The sequence below is a fragment of the Xiphias gladius genome, chromosome 14, assembly GCF_016859285.1.
Source record: "Xiphias gladius isolate SHS-SW01 ecotype Sanya breed wild chromosome 14, ASM1685928v1, whole genome shotgun sequence".
In the NCBI taxonomy this organism is placed as follows: domain Eukaryota; kingdom Metazoa; phylum Chordata; class Actinopteri; order Istiophoriformes; family Xiphiidae; genus Xiphias; species Xiphias gladius.
The window spans coordinates 26,305,823-26,325,329 of NC_053413.1; the positions used below are offsets into that span (position 1 = coordinate 26,305,823).

Below are 19,507 nucleotides of genomic sequence, written 5' to 3' on the forward strand. Positions count from 1 at the left end.
CGAGGGTTTTCCCTCTTCTCCGGCTAGATAAGGGATTATCCACGATGCTGCAGGGTCCCCTTGGAAAGCCCCAAGCCCTCAATCCCATCCCTATGCTTTATCATCCCAGGCTCTGGCCAACCCAGGATGATGTAATATTTGAGTGGAGAGATGGGATGGGGTGTCACAAATATCCTTCTATGAAGATGATCTCTAGATAAGTAACTGCAGTGCTCATGCTACTGCTGACATTTCTGGAATATTTTTGAGTTTTTATGGGGAAAGGGTACTAAAATGGAGGAATGTCCAGAGTATCTCATAATATCACTGAGGGCTTGGGTTTTTTTTAAGAATATCTGGCAGCTATATATTGATTTTTTTTAAATTTATTTATTTTTTTCCTTTATTATTGCCGGGCGATATAGACAAAATCTTACATTATGCGTAGATCTGACTTTATCAGACAGCTGACTTAATGACTTATTGAATATGACAGTTGAAAGTTGAATATGAATCAACAACAATTCTGGTAATAAATTTACTGTTTACGTCATTTATCAGGTAAAACTGTTTAATCGTACTCTCTGGCTCCAGCTTCCCAAATGAGAGAATCTGCTGGTTAAGTTTGATTGTGACTTTACATCTTTTGGGATTGGCTTTTGAAGCAATTTGAAGACTGCCTGCCTGGGAAATGGTGATGGGCATTTTCCTCTTTCTTGATGGTATACTATTATACACCTTACGGCACTACGTTACACACCACCAACTGTGGATCCTCAACTAGCTATAAGAAGAAGCTAGCTCGGTATTCTCAGTACGGACATCATGGCAGAAACAAAGAGACTAGCTCCTAGCATCTACATTTTCGCACGCATCTGCCGTGGGTTCAGATGTTTTTGGTCAATCAGATGAGTGTACAGCGTGATTGCTGGTTTGTACTGAGAGGATGATTTTGTGTTTGTTGCCTGAGGAATAACAGACTATTCCTTATCCTTTTCCTGAACCAGACAACTTGTTTAGGAAAAGATCATGGTTTGGGTTATAATAGAACCTTTCACAAGCTCAACCATGTGTTAAAAGCCTTTCTGCCGGAACTTCTCCCATGTGACTCGGCGAAGTGGTTCAGGAGAGCCTAAACCGGGATGTACATAGTCACATCGGCTATTCACCCTGGCCGCAAATAGCAGTGTCGGCTTTAAAATTTACAGACAAAAAATGTACTGTACTTTGTTTCAGTGACTTTTTGAAAGGAAAATCTACCTTTATGTGTCTTAGCATGCTCCAGTAAGAAGGCGCTCTGTAGAGAACACTTCTCATTTTAAAATTTGTTTGTGGTGATCTCACAACTAGATGACCTCTGCTCTCTTGTATTAAATGTAAGACAAAACTAGCATATTCTAGTTTTTAACAAAGGAAGTGTTGTGTATTATTACAATTTGTTTTCCACAAATAAAAGATTAGTTTGTAATTTAGTCCCCACAGCCAGGCATGATAGCTGTTGATGCATCACTAGAAAGTTGTCATTTTAATGTGAAAAGTACCACATTGATGATTATAAGTTCTACACGAGGCATCTTGGAAACTACTTACTACTGACATGAACCCAGAGCTCCCAGAGTGTTTCCAGGACTCTGACAGTGCCTGGCCGAGCTTGGAGTTTTTAAGTCACGCCACCGGATTTTTGTGTTTGCTTTCAACCCCGGCCAAGGAATTTAAGATGCTAATTCCATCTAATTGGAAAAATCTTATTCTCAGCCCCAAGCATGCCCCGTATTGCAGGGTCATATGATCTGCACACATGACCCACACACATGGCCTTTTGTGCCCCGCTCTTAATGCTAGATTAGTTTTTGATTTGAAGCGTTACACAAGGTTCAAAGTTAGGCAAATATCATTGAGTTTGGATAATTGAGTAACTTTGACACAGACGTTAACAAACTGTAGTTCTCCTTAGACAGATGTTGCTGGAACATGTACATTCAGCCCAGAGAGAGTCCAGGGAAGTGATCAGGATGACAAAGTTCATGTGTCATGTTAGGCAGTTGTATATAAGAAACAGTTATCACCCATTTGAAACATGGAAAATGACCGCTGGCTGTTAGTCTGTGGAGGAAAAATACAGGATAATACAAAATCTTATTTATGGGAGAAACATTAAGGAAACAGGTGGCTAAAACTGTCGGTTTTAGCTCTGAAAGGGGCCAAACCAGCTTCTCTGGCACTTACCCAGCAGTTATTTAAAGCCTATCCTAACCAATCAGGTGCCCGGTAAAATAGAATAATTGTGTTAAGAAGTTGGCAAAAATAAGATAATAAATTAAAGTTGAAATATTGATTTAAAATCTTCATGTTTTGTTCATCAAACACCCAACATCCATCTGATTTATTAAATTATTACTATCAAGCTCAATATCTCTGTATTGACCTTTTGTCTGTATTTTAGTGTAGGTAACATGGTTGATTTTTGACTTATTTTTGCTGTTTTGAGCTCATTAAAACTACTTTAACATTTTTGGTATTAACCTTGAATGAAATGTATCTGTAATGTGAAAATGTTCCCTGATAGTCCAGATCAAAATAAAATATCACCAACTCTGCAGCTTTACAGAGGTTTTTAGCCTGTTACAGTTCATAGTTTTCGTTTCATGGGACATTTAGCGTTCTCATCAGCCAGGTTTCCAGCAGTTAAGTAATTTTCTCGAGAGTTGGTGGAGACCAAACCGGAGCTAAAGGAGAGTGAATATTGGACTTACATTCATCAAACAGAAATCCAATGGGATGATAACGCTCTCTGGATGTGGAAGAAGGGAATTGTTTGATGTGGTGCAACTTAAAAAGGCTAGTGAGATGTTGTGACTTTGTGACTGTCGGCTTGTTTTTATTTTTTTAATGCCCCTGAAAAATGGATTGTTGCAGCTTTAAAATTTTGTGCAATATTCTTACCTTTTTTTTTTCTCCTCTCCTCTCCTCAGCCATCATGTATGTGATGGGCGCACTGGGCCCAGCAGCGGGTTACCTGCTGGGAGGAGTCCTCATCGGCTTTTATGTGGACCCCAAGACTGTTGTCAATATTGACCAGAGCGACCCCCGCTTCATCGGCAACTGGTGAGAAATATCTGGCTGCTTTTGGTTAATAGAAGTGTGAAATACATGGATGTGTATATTAAAGAGAGCGCTTTGTATAAATTGAATATTTTTTGTGTTTTATCTGCACCACTATAGGACTCGAGCTTTAGTGAAAAACAATTTAGTTAATGAAAAGACAAAAATCAGCTTCAATTTTGTCCAAAACCTATTAAAAACAGTGAGCAGTGAATCAAACTGTTGCCCTGGGCGGAGGTCCCTTTACCATGAGTACATAAATTGTAGTTTATTTTGACACAATCCCACATACACTGTCCTGCTGCCCTTAATACTGGCCAGAGTACTAAATGTGGATTAATATGCCACTGAAAATGGTCCCCAACAAATGCTCTATTTCCTCTCAGTGGATTAAAGCTTGTTTAAAAACTCCATTGACCTGCTATTTCAGGAAATTACTCAGCCTTTTTAAAAAATGTAACTATATCTTTGTGGGGTGTTTTTTAAAGATTTATGACTTCAGTTGGAACCAGTGGGTTTGGAGTTGAGAGCCGCAAACAGAGTAGAGAAGTCAGAAATTATTGAGAGACCAACCCAAGACACCAACCCATTGCTGGTTTTCATCTTTTTATGGGATTTGGTATCAGCCTTATCCTCTAAGAAAATGTTGCCAGTCTGCTCAATGCATTACTGGTACAAGAGCTTTGGCTAAATTAAATATCATGTTAGAAATTTAAATCAGGAAATATCTGATCAAAAATTAAGACAGTCAGTGCCGCGTTTTGATTCTTACACTTGACACAATTGGTCAGACCTGAGGGTTTCTATGAGAACTCAATAAGGGCGAATATGCTTTGTTATTGCTCAATTCTGTGCTGAAAGTGTGATTATTGAAGTCGGTTTCACTTTGCATCAGAGACAATGAAGAAATCATGAAAAAAAAAAAATTGCAACCAATAAAGACAATCAACCACATCTGAAATGATACTGTGGAGAGAAGTTTTTACCACTCAACAATCCACCAAAATGGAGCAGCACTTTAAATGCATAAGATGCGGGTTTGCTCTTTAGGTCACGCATATCGTACATCCATCTGTAAGCTGTTGGCGTGCGTTAGGTGCGGTTAGTCATGTATTTACAGCTCTCAGTGATGCCATCCTCTAACTGACAGCATAACCAGTGACTCACTAACTAACAGCCACGGGCTTCCTACGTGAATTATAGGTGATGATAGCAGGAAGAGGATGGATGAGTGTACCAGTGATTTTTGCACAAGCCTGACTGCAGTTTATATATTTATATATGTGCACAACAATAAGGCAAGGAGATAAAATGATACAATGATAAAAAGTCCAGACTGACTGTTTTAAGGCATAGAGCAAGATATGAAGGGCACCATCTTTGACTGACTCACCTGAAGTCACCTCTTGACGGCACTTTGATGAGAAAATACTCACTTTCCTATATTTTCAATATTTTATTTCAATCCTCTCTCGTCCGTCTAGGTGGAGCGGGTTCTTGCTGTGTGCTGTGGCCATGCTGCTGGTCATCTTCCCCATGTTCACCTTCCCCAAGAAGCTGCCGCCCCGACACAAGAAGAAGAAGAGGAGGAAAAAGCTGAGCCTGGACGACCTGTCCAGCGATGATGACGTCCTCAAGGAGAAGAGCAACAACAAGAGCCAGACGGTCACCTCATCCATGGGCTTCGGCAAGGACATTAAAGGTACCAGAAAATACTGCGACATGTCAAAAGGCTCGGCTGATATCACTGACGATGAGGTCCGCTATAAATGGAGTGTTTCCCGGAGTTGTGAGTCTGTGCTCTTCTGTGCGATTGATGCACTCAACACAGACCTGGTGATGTTGAAATATGAGTCTAGCTGGTCAGCATCTATCTTACTTCAACATGATGCAGAGTGAATTTGGTAAAAGTACGGTCACATTAGCTTCCTGACAACAAAACGGCCCTGCGCTCGGCTCTGAAGGAGGATGTGATATCATGTTTCTGATTTGGGTGATAGGCAAATATTGAACAATGTGATCACAAACTGTATGAGAGAGGAGTGCTGCAGTTTATACTCTAGTGGTGTAATATTGTGACCAGTTACTGGTTATTAGATAATTAACTCAATTTTTAATGTCACATTTGCTATATGCTTTTTTTTTTGAATGTGAACATTAATGCTATATTTTGTGTAAGTGCAATGATGTCTTTTCAGATTAGCAGTGGGACTAAATTTCAGGAGAAATCCACCACACAATACTTAACTTATAATTTTGTCAGGCACTGTTAGGAAAAGTTGACTAGCAGTTAACGTTACTACAAACAAAAAATTAAACTTTTCTCTCCGTCCACCCCCCCTCGTCTTTACCCTCTTCCAGACCTGCCCAAAGCAGCGGTGAGGATCCTCAGCAATGTGACCTTCTTGTTCGTCAGCCTGTCCTACACAGCGGAAAGCGCCATCGTCACTGCTTTCATCACCTTCATCCCCAAATTCATCGAGTCTCAGTTTGGCATCCCGGCCTCCAATGCCAGCATCTACACCGGTGAGCTGCATTACACAACACCTTGTATTGAAGCAGCAAAGACACATTTTTCAGAGTAACCTCGTCACTCGAAGAGATTTCTGATCCACTATGAAATCTGTGTATGAAAAACTGATCCACTAATCATCATCAGGATTTATATCTCACGAAACTCTCAAATTTGGGAGGTATTTGAGCATCAGAACTGTTCCCTGCCTTCTTTTCTGAGCTACCCTTTGATATTTCTACCGCAGCACAGACAGGATGCAGACAGACCATAATATCCACACAACTCCCAGGACTTTAATTTCTGCCTGTTCCTGTTCTGCTGGTTTCATCTAAGAGCAGAGCAGGCGAGGCTGTTGGCCCAGAGCTGCAAGCCAACACACATTAATAATAAAGAAACTGCTGGTCTTCAAATGAAGGGGGCACCTGGGACACGGAGCTAGAGCACTGAGTGGATTACACATACATTTAGAAACAGACACACAGAGATGCAAGCACTAAAACCCTCTACGATTACATGCATACTTAAACAGGCATATAGACTAATACATTGGTTCTAATTGAATGCGTTAGCTTGCTAAACTTTACATATACAACTTTTTTGAGCTTTACAACATGCTAATAACCAAGTGTGACAATGCAGAGCAAAGGGTCAGCTTATGCTTGATATTCTACATCATCCCCACATTTATCATCGAAGTATGGGGATAATGGAGCGCATTGTCAGACAGTTTTTCCTGGAAGACATTCGTTGCATTGCACTCAGCTCCCAAGCCAATTTTTGAAAAGTTGTGGGGAGAGGGGGTTTAACAAACAAATTTTACAATACTATATCTTTCTTTATATAGTTTTGGAAACCTTTCAGTCATACGTGCAGCAGTAAGATGTTGTCCAAAGAAATTCCATCTTAGAAGACTTTTGTTATCAGAAGTGTTTTAGTGGTTTTAGAGTTACATAACCGTCTCAGCTGTAGGTGGAGTGGGCTGTGAAGCCCCTGATTAAAACTGCCACTCATACATATTTTCTTACTGTGCCAACCTCTTGTGAGTGAAATCAAATTATTCCTTGGGTAGCTGCTCATGGAAGTTCCCCATGGAGTACGACTGTGATTTGGTAGCTGAGTGGGTAGAGCAAGGCACCAGCACCCACCTGCCAGGGTTTGTGGTTCTGTTCCCTCACGAGAGTAAGTGTGATAAAGTGTTAGAAATCATTTAGTGACCTGGCTTACTTAGAGTCTTGTTTAGTGTATTGTCCTAGATTACATACCAATAGCAGGAGGCCATGCTCAGTCTTTAGGCATTATTTTCAGGTCACCAAAGGGAGATGAGAGGTCTAATGATGCGTCTGCCTCTTCCATTTTGACTTGACAGGCTTTACCCACTCAGCTTCTTTCTGGAAAGATAGACCTGTTGCTGTCCATTTAGCCAAGGACTCCCTAAATTAATTTTGGTTCCAAATGTCCCCGAACAACAAGAGCTGTTCTAATAGCATTATGTTTTCTTATAGAGACAGACAGAAGTCTCGAGCTCCAGTCAAGTTTTCACTGAGGAGCATTTGCTCTGTGGGAAATTGTTTGACTTCACAGTGTATTGGTAATGCCAGCGAACTCCACACTGCATTCGTAATGATAGAAAACACTGATTTACACAGGACAGAAAGCTGCACAGGACAGGACACATTATCTAACACCTACTGAAAGGCACTAAATCTGCCTGGGTTAGAGGCTCCTCTCCCTTTGGGGCCACCCACACTTGCAGTGCGTGCTGTCATGGCAATGCAAGGCTGCCCGGAGGCGGCTGCTGTTGTGATTGCCACATTTTCTTTAGGATTTGTCCTGTCATCCAAGACAGAATGAAGGCTGCAAAGACCACAGTTGGTAGCTGATTCATCTTGTAAAAGTAGAACTTGAATGTGAGCTATGAATTATAAAATTTTTGCAAGAATGACGAACATTTGTATTTGCATTTCCCTTGCAGTTAAACATCAGATAATTCTGAATGCTTGGCAACTTAAGCTATTAAAGGCCCTACAAACCTGGTTTTCTCAGCCAGCTTGTAACTGTGATCGTTGGGGTCATATAGTACATGAACTCACAATTTTCTGCCCAGTTTAAAACCGTCTTGGTTATTTCACATGAGAGATATCTGTATTCCTGTTTGTCTGAGCCCTTCTTGCTGGTTTTAAGTGGACGGAGCTCATTTGGGAAAGAAGGTGATCTTTTGTTTTTTCTAAACACCAACAAAAGATTTCACAATATTTGAATCCAAATCTGATGACATTTGTGGGGATTCAGGTTATGTTGCAAGGCCACACTGTCAAATGTGTTCAAAACACATCTACACGGTCCTGACGAAGCAGGTCAGCTTGGTTTTTTGAGTCTTAAAAAAAATAAATTTTTTCCCCCCAACATAAACTTTTACTGTTGTTGTTTTAGTCATAAGTATTTAAGGGAGTCCATCAGTACATACAAATCTCTAACATTGTCTGTTTGCAGTTTGCTGCTGTGGCGCTATCAGAGCTCGTTTGCTGAAAAAAGCTCTGCCTGCTGCTGGAAACAAGGAAATCATGAATCATGAAATCAAAACTTGTAGCTAAACGAGGCTTAAAAGCTCCAGTGCAGAGTTGGTGATAATTCCCTCTTTCACTCACATTAATACAGAAAATACTGATTAGTGGAGTTTCAAAACTGCATAAGGGACATACTGTAAAACTTAAAACTAAGATATTAGACTCATTCTAAATGGAGCACATTTTTTCTGCTGTCTCATGTTTCTACACCATACTTTTCCTATTCAACTGGATAAGAGGATTAGGTAGTTGGCCCCAATGTAAGATGCTTTGAAGAAAAAGCAGTCTATGAATAAATGAGTTCTCTGAATTCTTAATATGTGCCTTTCTCTTCCCTCCAGGTGTGATTATCGTGCCCAGTGCCGGCGTTGGCATTGTCCTGGGCGGCTACATCATCAAGAAGTTGAAGCTGGGAGCTCGCGAGTCAGCCAAGCTGGCCATGATCTGCAGCGGAGTCTCCCTGCTCTGCTTCTCCACGTTGTTCATCGTGGGCTGTGAGAGCATCAATCTCGGAGGAATCAACATCCCCTACACCACCGGGTGAGGAGCTTCGGGGGGGGGTTGGAAACTGAGAGGGTTCAGTTCAGGGAAGCGGTGGGTTGTCATGCATCGGCGCTGATGAGGAAGAACCCTGTCACTGCAGTGTCGAGGCTGTCAGTTTTGTGTCCATCTGAACTGAAAACTTACACCGGGCGTCGAGTGGTCGGTGTGTGATTCCCACAGGGATTTTTATTGTGAAGGATGGAGGGAGATGACCAGACACACTCAAATGATAAAGGAGAGAAGGAAAGCAGAGACAAAAACAGGAGAGAACAAGCATAAACTACTAAAAAATAAACAGACTGTAAAGCAAGAGTTAACAAGACTAGGTCGAAACCTAGTATGTGGCTGGACAGCCCTTTATTTCTTTACTTCTCTCCTAGTCTCAGTGCTCACATGTACAGTATCTTAATGCAGCTGAATTCCCAACAAAGCTGTTCTCATTCAGGTTTTTCTTTTTCTGTTGCCAGACAACGGAAACGTGGACCATTAAGGCTCCGTTAGGGCTACGTGTTCCCTAGCAGTCCCTTCCAAGCCATTTCCAAGCTGCTGCTCTGCTCTGCTAAAATCCAGGTTTTTATAACCGCGACGTCGTCTGACAAAAAATCGCCGTACACTTGCTGTAAATGCCCTTCTGACGTCGTATTAGAAACTTTTGGCACCAATTCATTTTGAAAGACAAACTCCAACCATCGGCCGGCCGACCATTGGCATAACCTCACCCACTCGGTCCATCACTCAGTCACGGACATTCGCGTTCATAGGGCTGGCCCCGCCGTTGCGGTCCAGTCAAAAGAGAAAAAACAGGCTGAAAAAGAGGGAGGTCAGATGGAGAAAGAGAAATCGCCTTGGTGACTAGTGTAACCTCATCTCAACACATACCTTTTTCTCCCTCGCTATCTCCTTTGTTTGTCTTATTTTCTGTCTCTATCCAAGCCTGTTATATTGATACAGTCGAAAACACTCTTCTATTGTAACATGATGGATGTCCTCTCTCAAACCCCCGAACAAAGGCGACATCTTCCCCAACTCGTTCCCTCACGGTCACGGCTGGGTTTCTGGGTTCTGATGTGAATAGTTTTTTGTATTCTGAGATCATTTCAGAAAACTTTTTCAACTTTAGACAATAGTTTTTTGTTTTGTTTTTTTTTGGGCAAAGTTCAATCAAAAAGTATTGCAGTGGTGTTGATAACAAAACTATGAACCCCAGAGTTTAAAGAAGATAATTGTGCTGGTTTCGATCCCAGTATTTTTTAACTACCTCTTAGCGTGCTGTAGAATTTATATTTTCCTCTGGTTAACTGGCTGAAATGTGTTGTGGTAGATCCTTTCCCTATTCTCATCACAAACAGCCCGTGTGCACCCACATTTTTATTAGGGCCTATTACTTTATTAGTCCTACCAACGAATGGAGCAACACAACAAGCAATGCATTTTTCAAATTCTTCCATCACAAACATTTAACGTTTCAGTGTTTGTAATTGAACTCCGATGAATGTGGAAGAAACTTTTGAGATAGAAATAGTTGCCGACAGTAAGAAGAGCTCACTGTGGTCACTACTCGCAATCAGCCAGCCAGCCAACCTTTTATGTATTAGACATTGAGAGATGTTTTAGGGCTCCAACTAAAATTTATTTTCATTATCATTTTTCAATTAATTGTACATTCAGGACATTTATACAAAATGTCCTAAATGCCAGAAAAAGGGGCATCGCAGTTTTCCAGGTGATGCTTTTAAATAGCTCATTTTAAATATTGGTTAAAAGGATAAACAACAGAGTTAAGCAGCAAATATTCACATCTGGAAACAGAGAATATTTTTGCTTGACAAATGGGTTATTGAAGTTGCTATATATTAATTTTTTGTGTAATAATATAAGCACTATAATATTTAGTATTATAAGATGTTGTTATGTAGTATTTATTATGCATTCAGTTTTTTCAAGCAATGTTTGCAAGCAAAAAATACCTATTAAATGTCAAGAGGCTGCCTCGGACTGTTGGAAAATTTTATGGGCGTATTTCACTACTTTCTGACATTTTGTTGACAAAATGACGAATCGATTAGTCAAGAAAATAAGCAGCAGATTAATCGATGACGAAGATAGTCGTTAGTTGCAGCACTAAATATTAACAGGCAATGTCCAGAATCCCTCAACTACATTTAATACTGCTGCAAGAAAAGGATAAAGCTTGTGCAATACCACGATCACGGCCGCCGTAGTTCATTTTTAATCAGTCCCGCATACACTGCCCTCCTGCTGTCTGCACTCATTAAAGCACCAAATGTGGATTAATACACTGCTGAAAATAGTCCCCAACAAATGCGCTATTTTCCCCCGGTTTGAGTAACAGCCACCAACGTACATAACACGTAACATTTCACGTACTAGATGAAAAGAAAAAACACACCAAAATGGGACACTTCATTTTTTGTGAGCGGTTTTTAAACGTTTTTGTCTACAGTAGGAACCAGTGGGCTCGAGGCTGAGAGCCACAGAGAGGGTAGGGACGTCGGAAAGTGTTGAGAGATGGAATTAAACATCTTATCCCCCTTTTTTTTTTTTTTTTTTTTGACAGAATCTAAAAGTAGACATTTTTCTTCTCTAGCCATTTTTGAAACACCTCCCTCAGGGTCGCTCTTCTCAGGTGTCCTTGTAATTCCATGAGTAAACAGGGTTTTTGAAAGATTTTATTTAAATCAGAAACAGCTGGTCACTGACTGCAGCTTGGCCTTTTTTCATATTAAATCATTTCCCTGACATGACGGAGTCAGTGGTAGTTTTTACCCCCCCCATCTGTGGCCGATGTCGGGGAGTAAGCCACTGTGCAGATTGGGTGAAGGATAACAGATAACAAGCCAGTAAACGGAGGCGTTTTCTTTTGGACGGAGCGTCCCTGAGAGCGATCACATGGCAATGGTGGAAAACATCCAAGGACAGCTTGGAAGAGAGGCTGACTGCCCTCTCTTTTTTTTTTTTTTTCTCTCCTGCTTCTCTGGTCTTTCTTATTTCACTCTGTCCATCAGTCTTTCCTTCTTGCCATCCCATCTTCATCTTTTTTTTTTTTTAAAATTTCACTCTTCTTGCTTGCCTTTCCGTATTCTCCTTGTGTCCTTTTCCCTCTTTCTCATCCCTTGTCCGTTGCTCTTTCGACTTCTTCTCGTTTGCCTTTCTCCATCATCCTTATCTTTTTTATCTCTTCTTAATGCCCTCCATTATCCTTCCTTTTTTTTTTTTTTTTACCATCTTTTCCTCCCCATCTCTCATCTTTGTAGCTCACTTCCTCCTTGTCTCTTGTCCTTCCTTCTGTCTTTTCCATCTCATTTCCACATCTGTCTCTCTTCATTATTGTCCTTTTCCTTGTCTTTCTGTCCATTCTGTCTTCATCCATCATTTATTCTCTTTTTCCGCCTTAACTTCTATCTTTTTTCCCCTCCCTCTTTACTTTTCTCCTTTTTTTTGGCGTTTTTTCTGTGTACAGTAAGCACTTTTACTAAATCAATATCAGATAAAGTTTCTGCTTGTTCTCCAGTTCATTAATGTGTTTTTTTTTTTTTTTTTTTTTATCCATTCTGTGAGTGTGGCTTCAGGCATGGCAGCGCTAATCGCATGTTTGGTCTGTTTGTGAATTTGAAGTATTTGAAAAATCTGCACGGCTATAGATCGCCTTGAAATTTAATGCAGATACTTATGGTCCCCAGATAATGTATCCTAATAACTTCAGTGATCACCTGACTTTAACTCAAGTCCTAAAAACAGGTCAAAAATTTCACAGTTCATGGCAGTATTAAAGAACAAACAAACAAACAAACAAAAAAGAAAAACTACTGCCCAAATTCTTTTTAGCCTGAGCTGTAGTTTTAGATCAATGTTAACACAGCATGTTACACGGCAGCAGTCATGTGCTGCTGGCGTGCTCACGGTCCAGCACAGTAACCATTGCATGCAAGACACTACTGAACATGACTAAATAGAAAAATAATACAGTTAGTTAGATTTTTCAGGTTTTTGAAATGTTATGGTTGCACAGAAACATATTACAACTAAATACTCTGATTTTGTTCTAAATATTATTACATATCTTTACCTTCTCATCACACAGCCACCTCAGGTTTTTTATTTTTGTGCAGTTTTCACTATTTCAACTTTTTCTTGTGAGAGAAATCGTGTTTGTTCGGTCAGTTTTTCACGGCGGCCGGCTCATAGTACAACCATACCCATAAGCCTCAGCTGCTTATGGAGAAGAGCCATCCAAAACTGACCCGGAATCTGAGAGTGAACTGATTTTTAAACTGCTGAATGTTTCATCAGGTTTCTACAAGCTGTAATCTTTAGCTTCAGCTCCTAGTTGGAGGAGTACTAGAGAGAATTTTTTTTTTTTTTTTTATGGCCACAGACTTTTGATTTCAAAGAACCTGATATTTTCTAATACATGTACTTATGGTTTGTAATGTCCATTCAACTGTCAGCTGTCTGATAATGCAGAAAATAACCCCAAATTAGACTTACGCTTTGCTACTAGTGATCTTGCATAAAGTAGAAAAAAAAAAAGTAAGGTCTAGAAATAAGTTTTAGAGTTTTTAAAATTCAAAACCTAAACGACTGCTGTCTTGATATTCTCTCTCTCCAGACCGACTCTCACCATGACCCAGAGGAACCTGACTGGAGGCTGTAATGTGAACTGCGGCTGTAAAATCCACGAGTACGCTCCGGTCTGCGGCTCTGACGGCATCACGTACTTCAACCCCTGCCTGGCTGGCTGCAGCAGCGTGGCCAACGATAGCACCGGGGTACGGGGCCGGGGATAGCGGATGAGCAGCACAAGCTAATGCAGTCGTTAAAAGATATCAAGCTTTTACACGATTTTACACGATTAATGTTTCTGTGCAGCTGTAAAAAACATGAAAAAGCTTAGAAGGCTTAGTGAGTGAGTTCATTGCAGTTTAAGATCTTACCAGGTGAGGAGATTGTTGCTGATGAAACTGAGCTGAAAAATTGTGATTTCATGTCCTGCAGAATTTAAAGAAGGGGATACTGGTACATTTTTAAAATTTTTGATAGCGTCATTTAATTGAACTGAAATTAAAAGTGTAGAGGCCGAGAGAGGCTGGCAGTCTTCTTGATGATGATCTCACTTGTTTACAGTTCTGAATTTAATGTCTTTAATAACATGGTATTCAAGTCACAGTCTCTAAACCTCTGTACACGTCCCCGTCTGCCCTCCAGATTCGTAACTACTCAGACTGCGCCTGCGTCCAGAGTCGGCAGGTCATCACGCCATCGTCCAGCGGCCAGGGCAGCAACCAGCTGCAGCTTGTCATCGTCAAAACCTACCTGAACGAGAACGGCTACGCTGTGTCAGGGAAGTGCGACCGCACCTGCAGCACCCTCATCCCCTTCCTCATCTTCCTCTTCATCGTCACGCTCATCACTGCCTGCGCCCAGCCCTCCGCCATCATCGTCACCCTAAGGTATGGGTATGGTAAAAAAAAAAAAGTCAAGTCAAAAGTTTTACTGAAACTGAAAAGGCCAAATGAGTTGATCTTGTGATCTTGTGCAGAAAAATCCAAATTTTACAACTTCATAAACTCCAATTGTTACACTTATTGTGGCAAAAATGGCATATTTGGGATAACCACAACCCATTTATACCCACTTATGCAGAAAGAAATCAACGGAAATATTAATATTTGGTCTTACAGCTGCTAAGTGTTGAGTGTTGTTGTGATTGTGACATCAATTGATGATATAGAATCTGTCCCAGAAGCAACCTGGAGCTTGTGCACAGTTCACCGGAAGTCCAGCCTCCGATGCGGATTTACAACCCTTTTTTTGGGGGCTTCCTGTTCTGTTAGAATTTTTTTGGGTCCTTAAAATAATGAAAAAGATGAAGCCACATGACCGAGGTGGACAGAATAGACTGTTATTGGAGCCCACAAAAATCCCAAGTCATATACAATTGTTATCAATCCTTTCATGGTAAATGCTGCCAGTTTGAATGACGATAGAGAATTTTTGTATCCTGCTTGCCGCCTCCTGTTCATTAGCACAAAATTCTGTATTGTAGTTTTCGCATGTATTTCTATGCATTCTATGTGTTTTTAATCATAGTGTTCCGGTTTGAATGTTCTCCTCTTGTATACAAGTTGATGGTTGGTTTATGGAGGCCATATATTGTTGACATGACAAACAGCTTCGCTTTCCCCAGTTTGGAACATGATTAAAAAAAACAACCTTGTGATGTTTTATTTGGTAAATCCCGTTCATCTGGCTGTCCGTGTAGTTCAGAAATAGCCAGTTACAACAGTTCCTTTCTTTGCTTCACTATTAAGGTGTTCCTCAGTCTCCACCTCTCTGTGTGGTTTTGTGTCTTGCAGGTCTGTAGCGGAGCAGGAGAGGCCGTTTGCTCTGGGAATGCAGTTTGTTCTCCTCAGGACTCTCGGTGAGTGGAATCACCGCAGGAAAAAAAAAAACGGGAGAAAACTACTCCCCAATTTTATTTTTTTTATGCTGACAGAGGATTTCAGTTGGTTTGTTGTTGACACGAGAAAAGTCTAAATTCAAAGGTACAATATCAGCAACGTTCTCCGAGGAGATCGGTGCCAGTCTTTCACAAACCTGTATCAGTCCAGGCTGACCGACGGCCCGATTTAGCATTAAGAAATGAGATGTTGCCTGTTTAATGCCTCAGCAACATCACCGTTCTCTTGAATAGGGGGTGGGGAGTCAAATTGGATTTGATATATGGAGTTTGGACAGAGAGCTGCTGTCAGTATGAATTAACTAGAAAACATTTACAAACTTAGGGCGTGGACTTTGAAAGACGTGGGCTGATAACCAGGCAGGGAGAGGACTGAAAGATGTTGGGTTTTTGCATCATGGGAATCGTAGGATGCAGTGTTCCTCGTTAGTCTATTAATGCAGTTTTGGCCATTGTTTTTTTTCCATCTGTTTCTCGCAAATCCAACAACTTTATTGACGTGCCTGCTGAATCACTGGAGTAGAATAAACTATCCCATTTCACTGAGACGATTTGGATCTTCTCAGTTTGGTCAAATTCTGTCGGTTGTGCTTATTTATAAACTCATGAGTGTTGTCTTTTCCCTCTCTGTCCCTCTTGCTCCTCACTCTTTCCTCACTGTTTTCCTGTCACTGGCCCATCTGTCCCCTTTTCTTGCCACTTTCTTTTTTCTTCATTTTGTTGTTGGCATGTGCTCCTTCTCTGTTTTCTCCTCCTCTTCCTCTCTTCTCTCTTTTTCATTTCCTCTCGTCTTTTCCCTCTTTTCTCCACTCAGCCTACATCCCAACACCCATTTACTTCGGCGCCGTCATTGACACCACCTGCATGTTGTGGCAGCAGGACTGCGGTGTCCACGGCTCCTGCTGGGAGTACGACGTCACCTCCCTGCGTTTTGTCTACTTCGGCCTTGCCGCCAGCCTCAAGTTCCTCGGCTTCTTCTTCATCTTCCTCACCTGGTACTCCATCAAGTACAAGGAGGAGCGGGTGGAGCGCTGGCTCAAGCGCCACCTGTCGCCCGTTGACACTGTGGGCAGCCTTGTCTGCCACCCGGGCGGCCACAAGGGCCACGCCCGCACCCGCTCCTGCCCCGTCAACATTCCACGAAGCGACCCTAACACTCTGCCCGCTAACGCTCCGCCACGCGCCGGCGCCCTCAACCGTGGCGTCAGCACCCAGAGTTGCCCTGGCAATGAGCTAAAAGCAATAACTCCTCCCCCTCCGGCTGCGCCATCACCTGCAGCGGCACCCGCCCCCACGCCGGCCCAATCGCTGGAGCACGTTTCTGTCCGAGTCTGAGTTTCAGAAGGGGGATGGGCGATGAGCCAGGTCCCACTGACATCTCTTTTATTCTGAAATCTAGTCAGCTGGATTTTAGCCGCTGTCAAAGGCACCAGTCATCACGTGGAGCTCTGCTGTCATCTCAAAACTCTTGTTGGCTGGTAAAACAAGTGGCTTTTCAGTTTTGTCTGCACCAATGGCCTCCGCGGGTCAAAAACCATCAAGTGGAGGTCCTGATTTGTTCAGAGCCTCCAGATCAGTGGTCGAATGATGAAAAGTTGAAGTAATTTGGGGACCAACCAGCCTGGAGACCCATCTCTGACACGAAAAATCTGCTTGGTCGGTGAAAACGTTGAAAGCAGCCAGGTGTTTTCTTTGTTTTCCACCAGCCCGGTGCAGCAAGCGGACAAAGGCTTGCCTCCCCCCGCTCTGGAGAGAGGAGAGTTCATCGCTCATAACCCCCCACCCACAACCACCATCATCACCCCCTCCCCCGGCAATATGTGCCTTCTGTCACCACGGGCCCTCACATGTATAGTACATGTACAAACACACCCACACTGGACGTGTCTCAGATTGTCACCCTGTAGGAATAAGAGTCACCTGAACAGATACCTCAGCTTCACCAACCCTCCCGCTTCTCAGTCACCTCACGTCTGTATGCTGCCGCTGCTGCTGCTTCTTCTTCTTCTTCTTCTTCCACACTTGTGTTTTTTATTTTTTCACCCCCCGTGTGAGCGACGTTTTGTTTTCCGGACACTGCATATCAGCGCTCTCACGGAACAAAAAAAAAAAAAACCCTCTGGAAATGTGATACACTGTAATTAAGTGTTAAGAACTGGAAACCGATGGCTTGGTGCTATGTAAAAAAACAAAAAACAAAAAAAAAACAAAAAACAAAAAAAAAAAGTTTAGCATCCATTTTTGTTCTTTTTGGGTTGTTTTGTTTTTGTTTCGTTTTTGTTGTTTTTTTAGGGTTAAAAACATTTGAAAAGAACCCAACTGGACAACAGGTCACTGGGCTAAGCAGCTTGGCACGTACAAAATGCATTCCTGTCCAATGCAAGGCCTTTTGTTGCTCCCCTGACACAATGACACGTAGTATTACCGCTGGAAGTCGGATTGTTTGGCTTTTGCCAGCTCTATACAATGCATCCATATATCCGAGCCGTTCCCCCCCCCGACTGGCACCCTGATAAGTGGTTTAACCTGAAAAGAACAGGATCGGCATTTTCCTCCTGACCACATTCCTGGCTGGACGAGTCACTGGGATCCTCCGCACGACTGGAAGAAAAACTGTGCTCGGAGGAGTTTTCGAGGTTGGACTGGGACAGCGCTCTTGCATTCTTGACGGGCTGTTTTTCTGACTACTTACCAGGCTCAATGAGAGATACAGCCGATCACGTACCAACAGCAGCACCAACATTTGTACTAAACATGTAAGAAAGACCAAGTAGTCGACCATCACGTAGAGGTCATAGCGTAGTCGTCTATTCTTCGTCAGCTCCAGAAGTAAAAGCTGCTGATGAATTTTGGGGAGAATCTTTGGATAGAAACTTGTTTTCTTGCCCTGCATCATGTTGGCTAATTGTTTAACAGTAGTACCAGTGATTTATGGGTAATGACCTTCTTGCCTGAGAGAATAGGATGTGCAGTTTTCTTCACCACATGCCAGACCAGACAGCAGTTTGCAAATATATGCAAGTTAAAGTGTGGAAAGTAAAAAGAAGGCAACAGTTTCGAGGTCATGAAAAGTTTTGAAATTTAGCAAAATCACAGGGAAAGTAGGGAAAAGGCTACTGATCATTGCAGCTAATGATTGTTTTCTTTATCTAGAAATCTACTGATTATTTTTTAAAATTAAACAATGAGTTTAGAAAGAAAAGAGAGAAAAAAAGTCAAAAAGCGAAAAATGCTCTCTGAGCCCAAGGTGACATCTTGAAATGCGTCTGACAGTCAGTTGACTAATCACTTACCGTTTGAGCACTAGATTGTCCCTAAACTAGTTGCTCTTTGATAGCTGAGGCCCAGGAGTTGAGGAAGTTCCTGTGCAGAGTAGTTCCTGGTGCCGTCGCTTCATCAAGCCATAACTACACTGTAAAGAAATCTCCATCTAATCAAGTCATTTTTTTTTTTTTTTTTCGGCCTTAAAAGTCTAAAAAATATTTTCTTAGAAACTGTTGGAAAAAAATTGGCCAGGGCAGAAAGATTTTCACCCTGTTTTAAAATACAAAATGGGGGTTTTTTTTCCCGCAAAACAATCTCAGCCCAAGCTTCATTTAGCAGTCGTCACGGAGCTTTCGATCGTTATCGGATGATCTTCCTCAGCAGATGAATGCACAGATGTCATAGAGTTGCGGATGTAGTCAAAAATTTCTATTTTATCTGAGCTCTTTAAGGACTCATTTGTCTTTACTTAGAAGTTGAGGTTTCCTTCTTGACCGCAGTAAAAGCAGTTGACAAAACAATCCCCATCCCAAGATCCGTTTAGTGGCTCTTCTGGAGTTTTCAGTCATATCACTTGATCTTCACCAGCAGAAATCGGCTGTCCTTTAAGTGATCAGAAGAAAAGAAAGAAAAAAAAAAAAAATTTTGAACCTACGCAATTGCATGACAACTGAGCAAGCTCCATCTGCCGTTGAAGATCATGTGCTATCATGGAAAGCTCCAGAACAGCTACTAAAGGGAGCCCGAAGGTGACGTTGTCTTGGCAACTGTTGTTTCCAAGGTCATAAATGAACTCGGGAAGTTTCAAAAGAACTTCTTTAAATGAGTGTCTCTGTTTGAAGAGAGACTAGAATAAGGCGATGGGACGCCGCTTTGCGACCAAGAAAACTGACTTAAAACTGGAGGATCTGTTGAAATTATTCCACCACACTGGCAGAGTTTTTCCACAGGTTTTAAGAAAGTGAGACCTTTGAGAGACTGTACCCCAAAAAAAAAAAAAAAAATTAGAAATTAGATGGGGTTTTTAAAGCAGCGGAGAAACATTACATTGGACACAAA

At 41.7% G+C, this 19,507-nt stretch overlaps 1 protein-coding gene across 7 annotated transcripts in view; it reads left to right on the plus strand.

Moving 5' to 3' along the window:
* The window catches only part of LOC120799142 (solute carrier organic anion transporter family member 5A1-like), a 41,696-nt gene that overhangs the window by 19,539 nt on the left and 2,650 nt on the right, over nucleotides 1-19,507 (plus strand). For 5 of the 7 annotated variants that reach the window (XM_040144074.1, XM_040144075.1, XM_040144077.1 and 2 more), the window contains exons 3-10: nucleotides 2,952-3,084; nucleotides 4,566-4,783; nucleotides 5,443-5,607; nucleotides 8,502-8,700; nucleotides 13,334-13,493; nucleotides 13,930-14,174; nucleotides 15,081-15,145; nucleotides 15,999-17,296. In XM_040144074.1, the coding sequence (XP_040000008.1) occupies nucleotides 2,952-3,084; nucleotides 4,566-4,783; nucleotides 5,443-5,607; nucleotides 8,502-8,700; nucleotides 13,334-13,493; nucleotides 13,930-14,174; nucleotides 15,081-15,145; nucleotides 15,999-16,519 (1,706 nt within the window). In that variant the 3' untranslated portion in view covers nucleotides 16,520-17,296. Of the gene's footprint in view, nucleotides 1-2,951; nucleotides 3,085-4,565; nucleotides 4,784-5,442; nucleotides 5,608-8,501; nucleotides 8,701-13,333; nucleotides 13,494-13,929; nucleotides 14,175-15,080; nucleotides 15,146-15,998; nucleotides 17,297-19,507 lie in introns of those variants that run through there. The other 2 variants (XM_040144080.1, XM_040144081.1) reach the window with 2 other exon arrangements.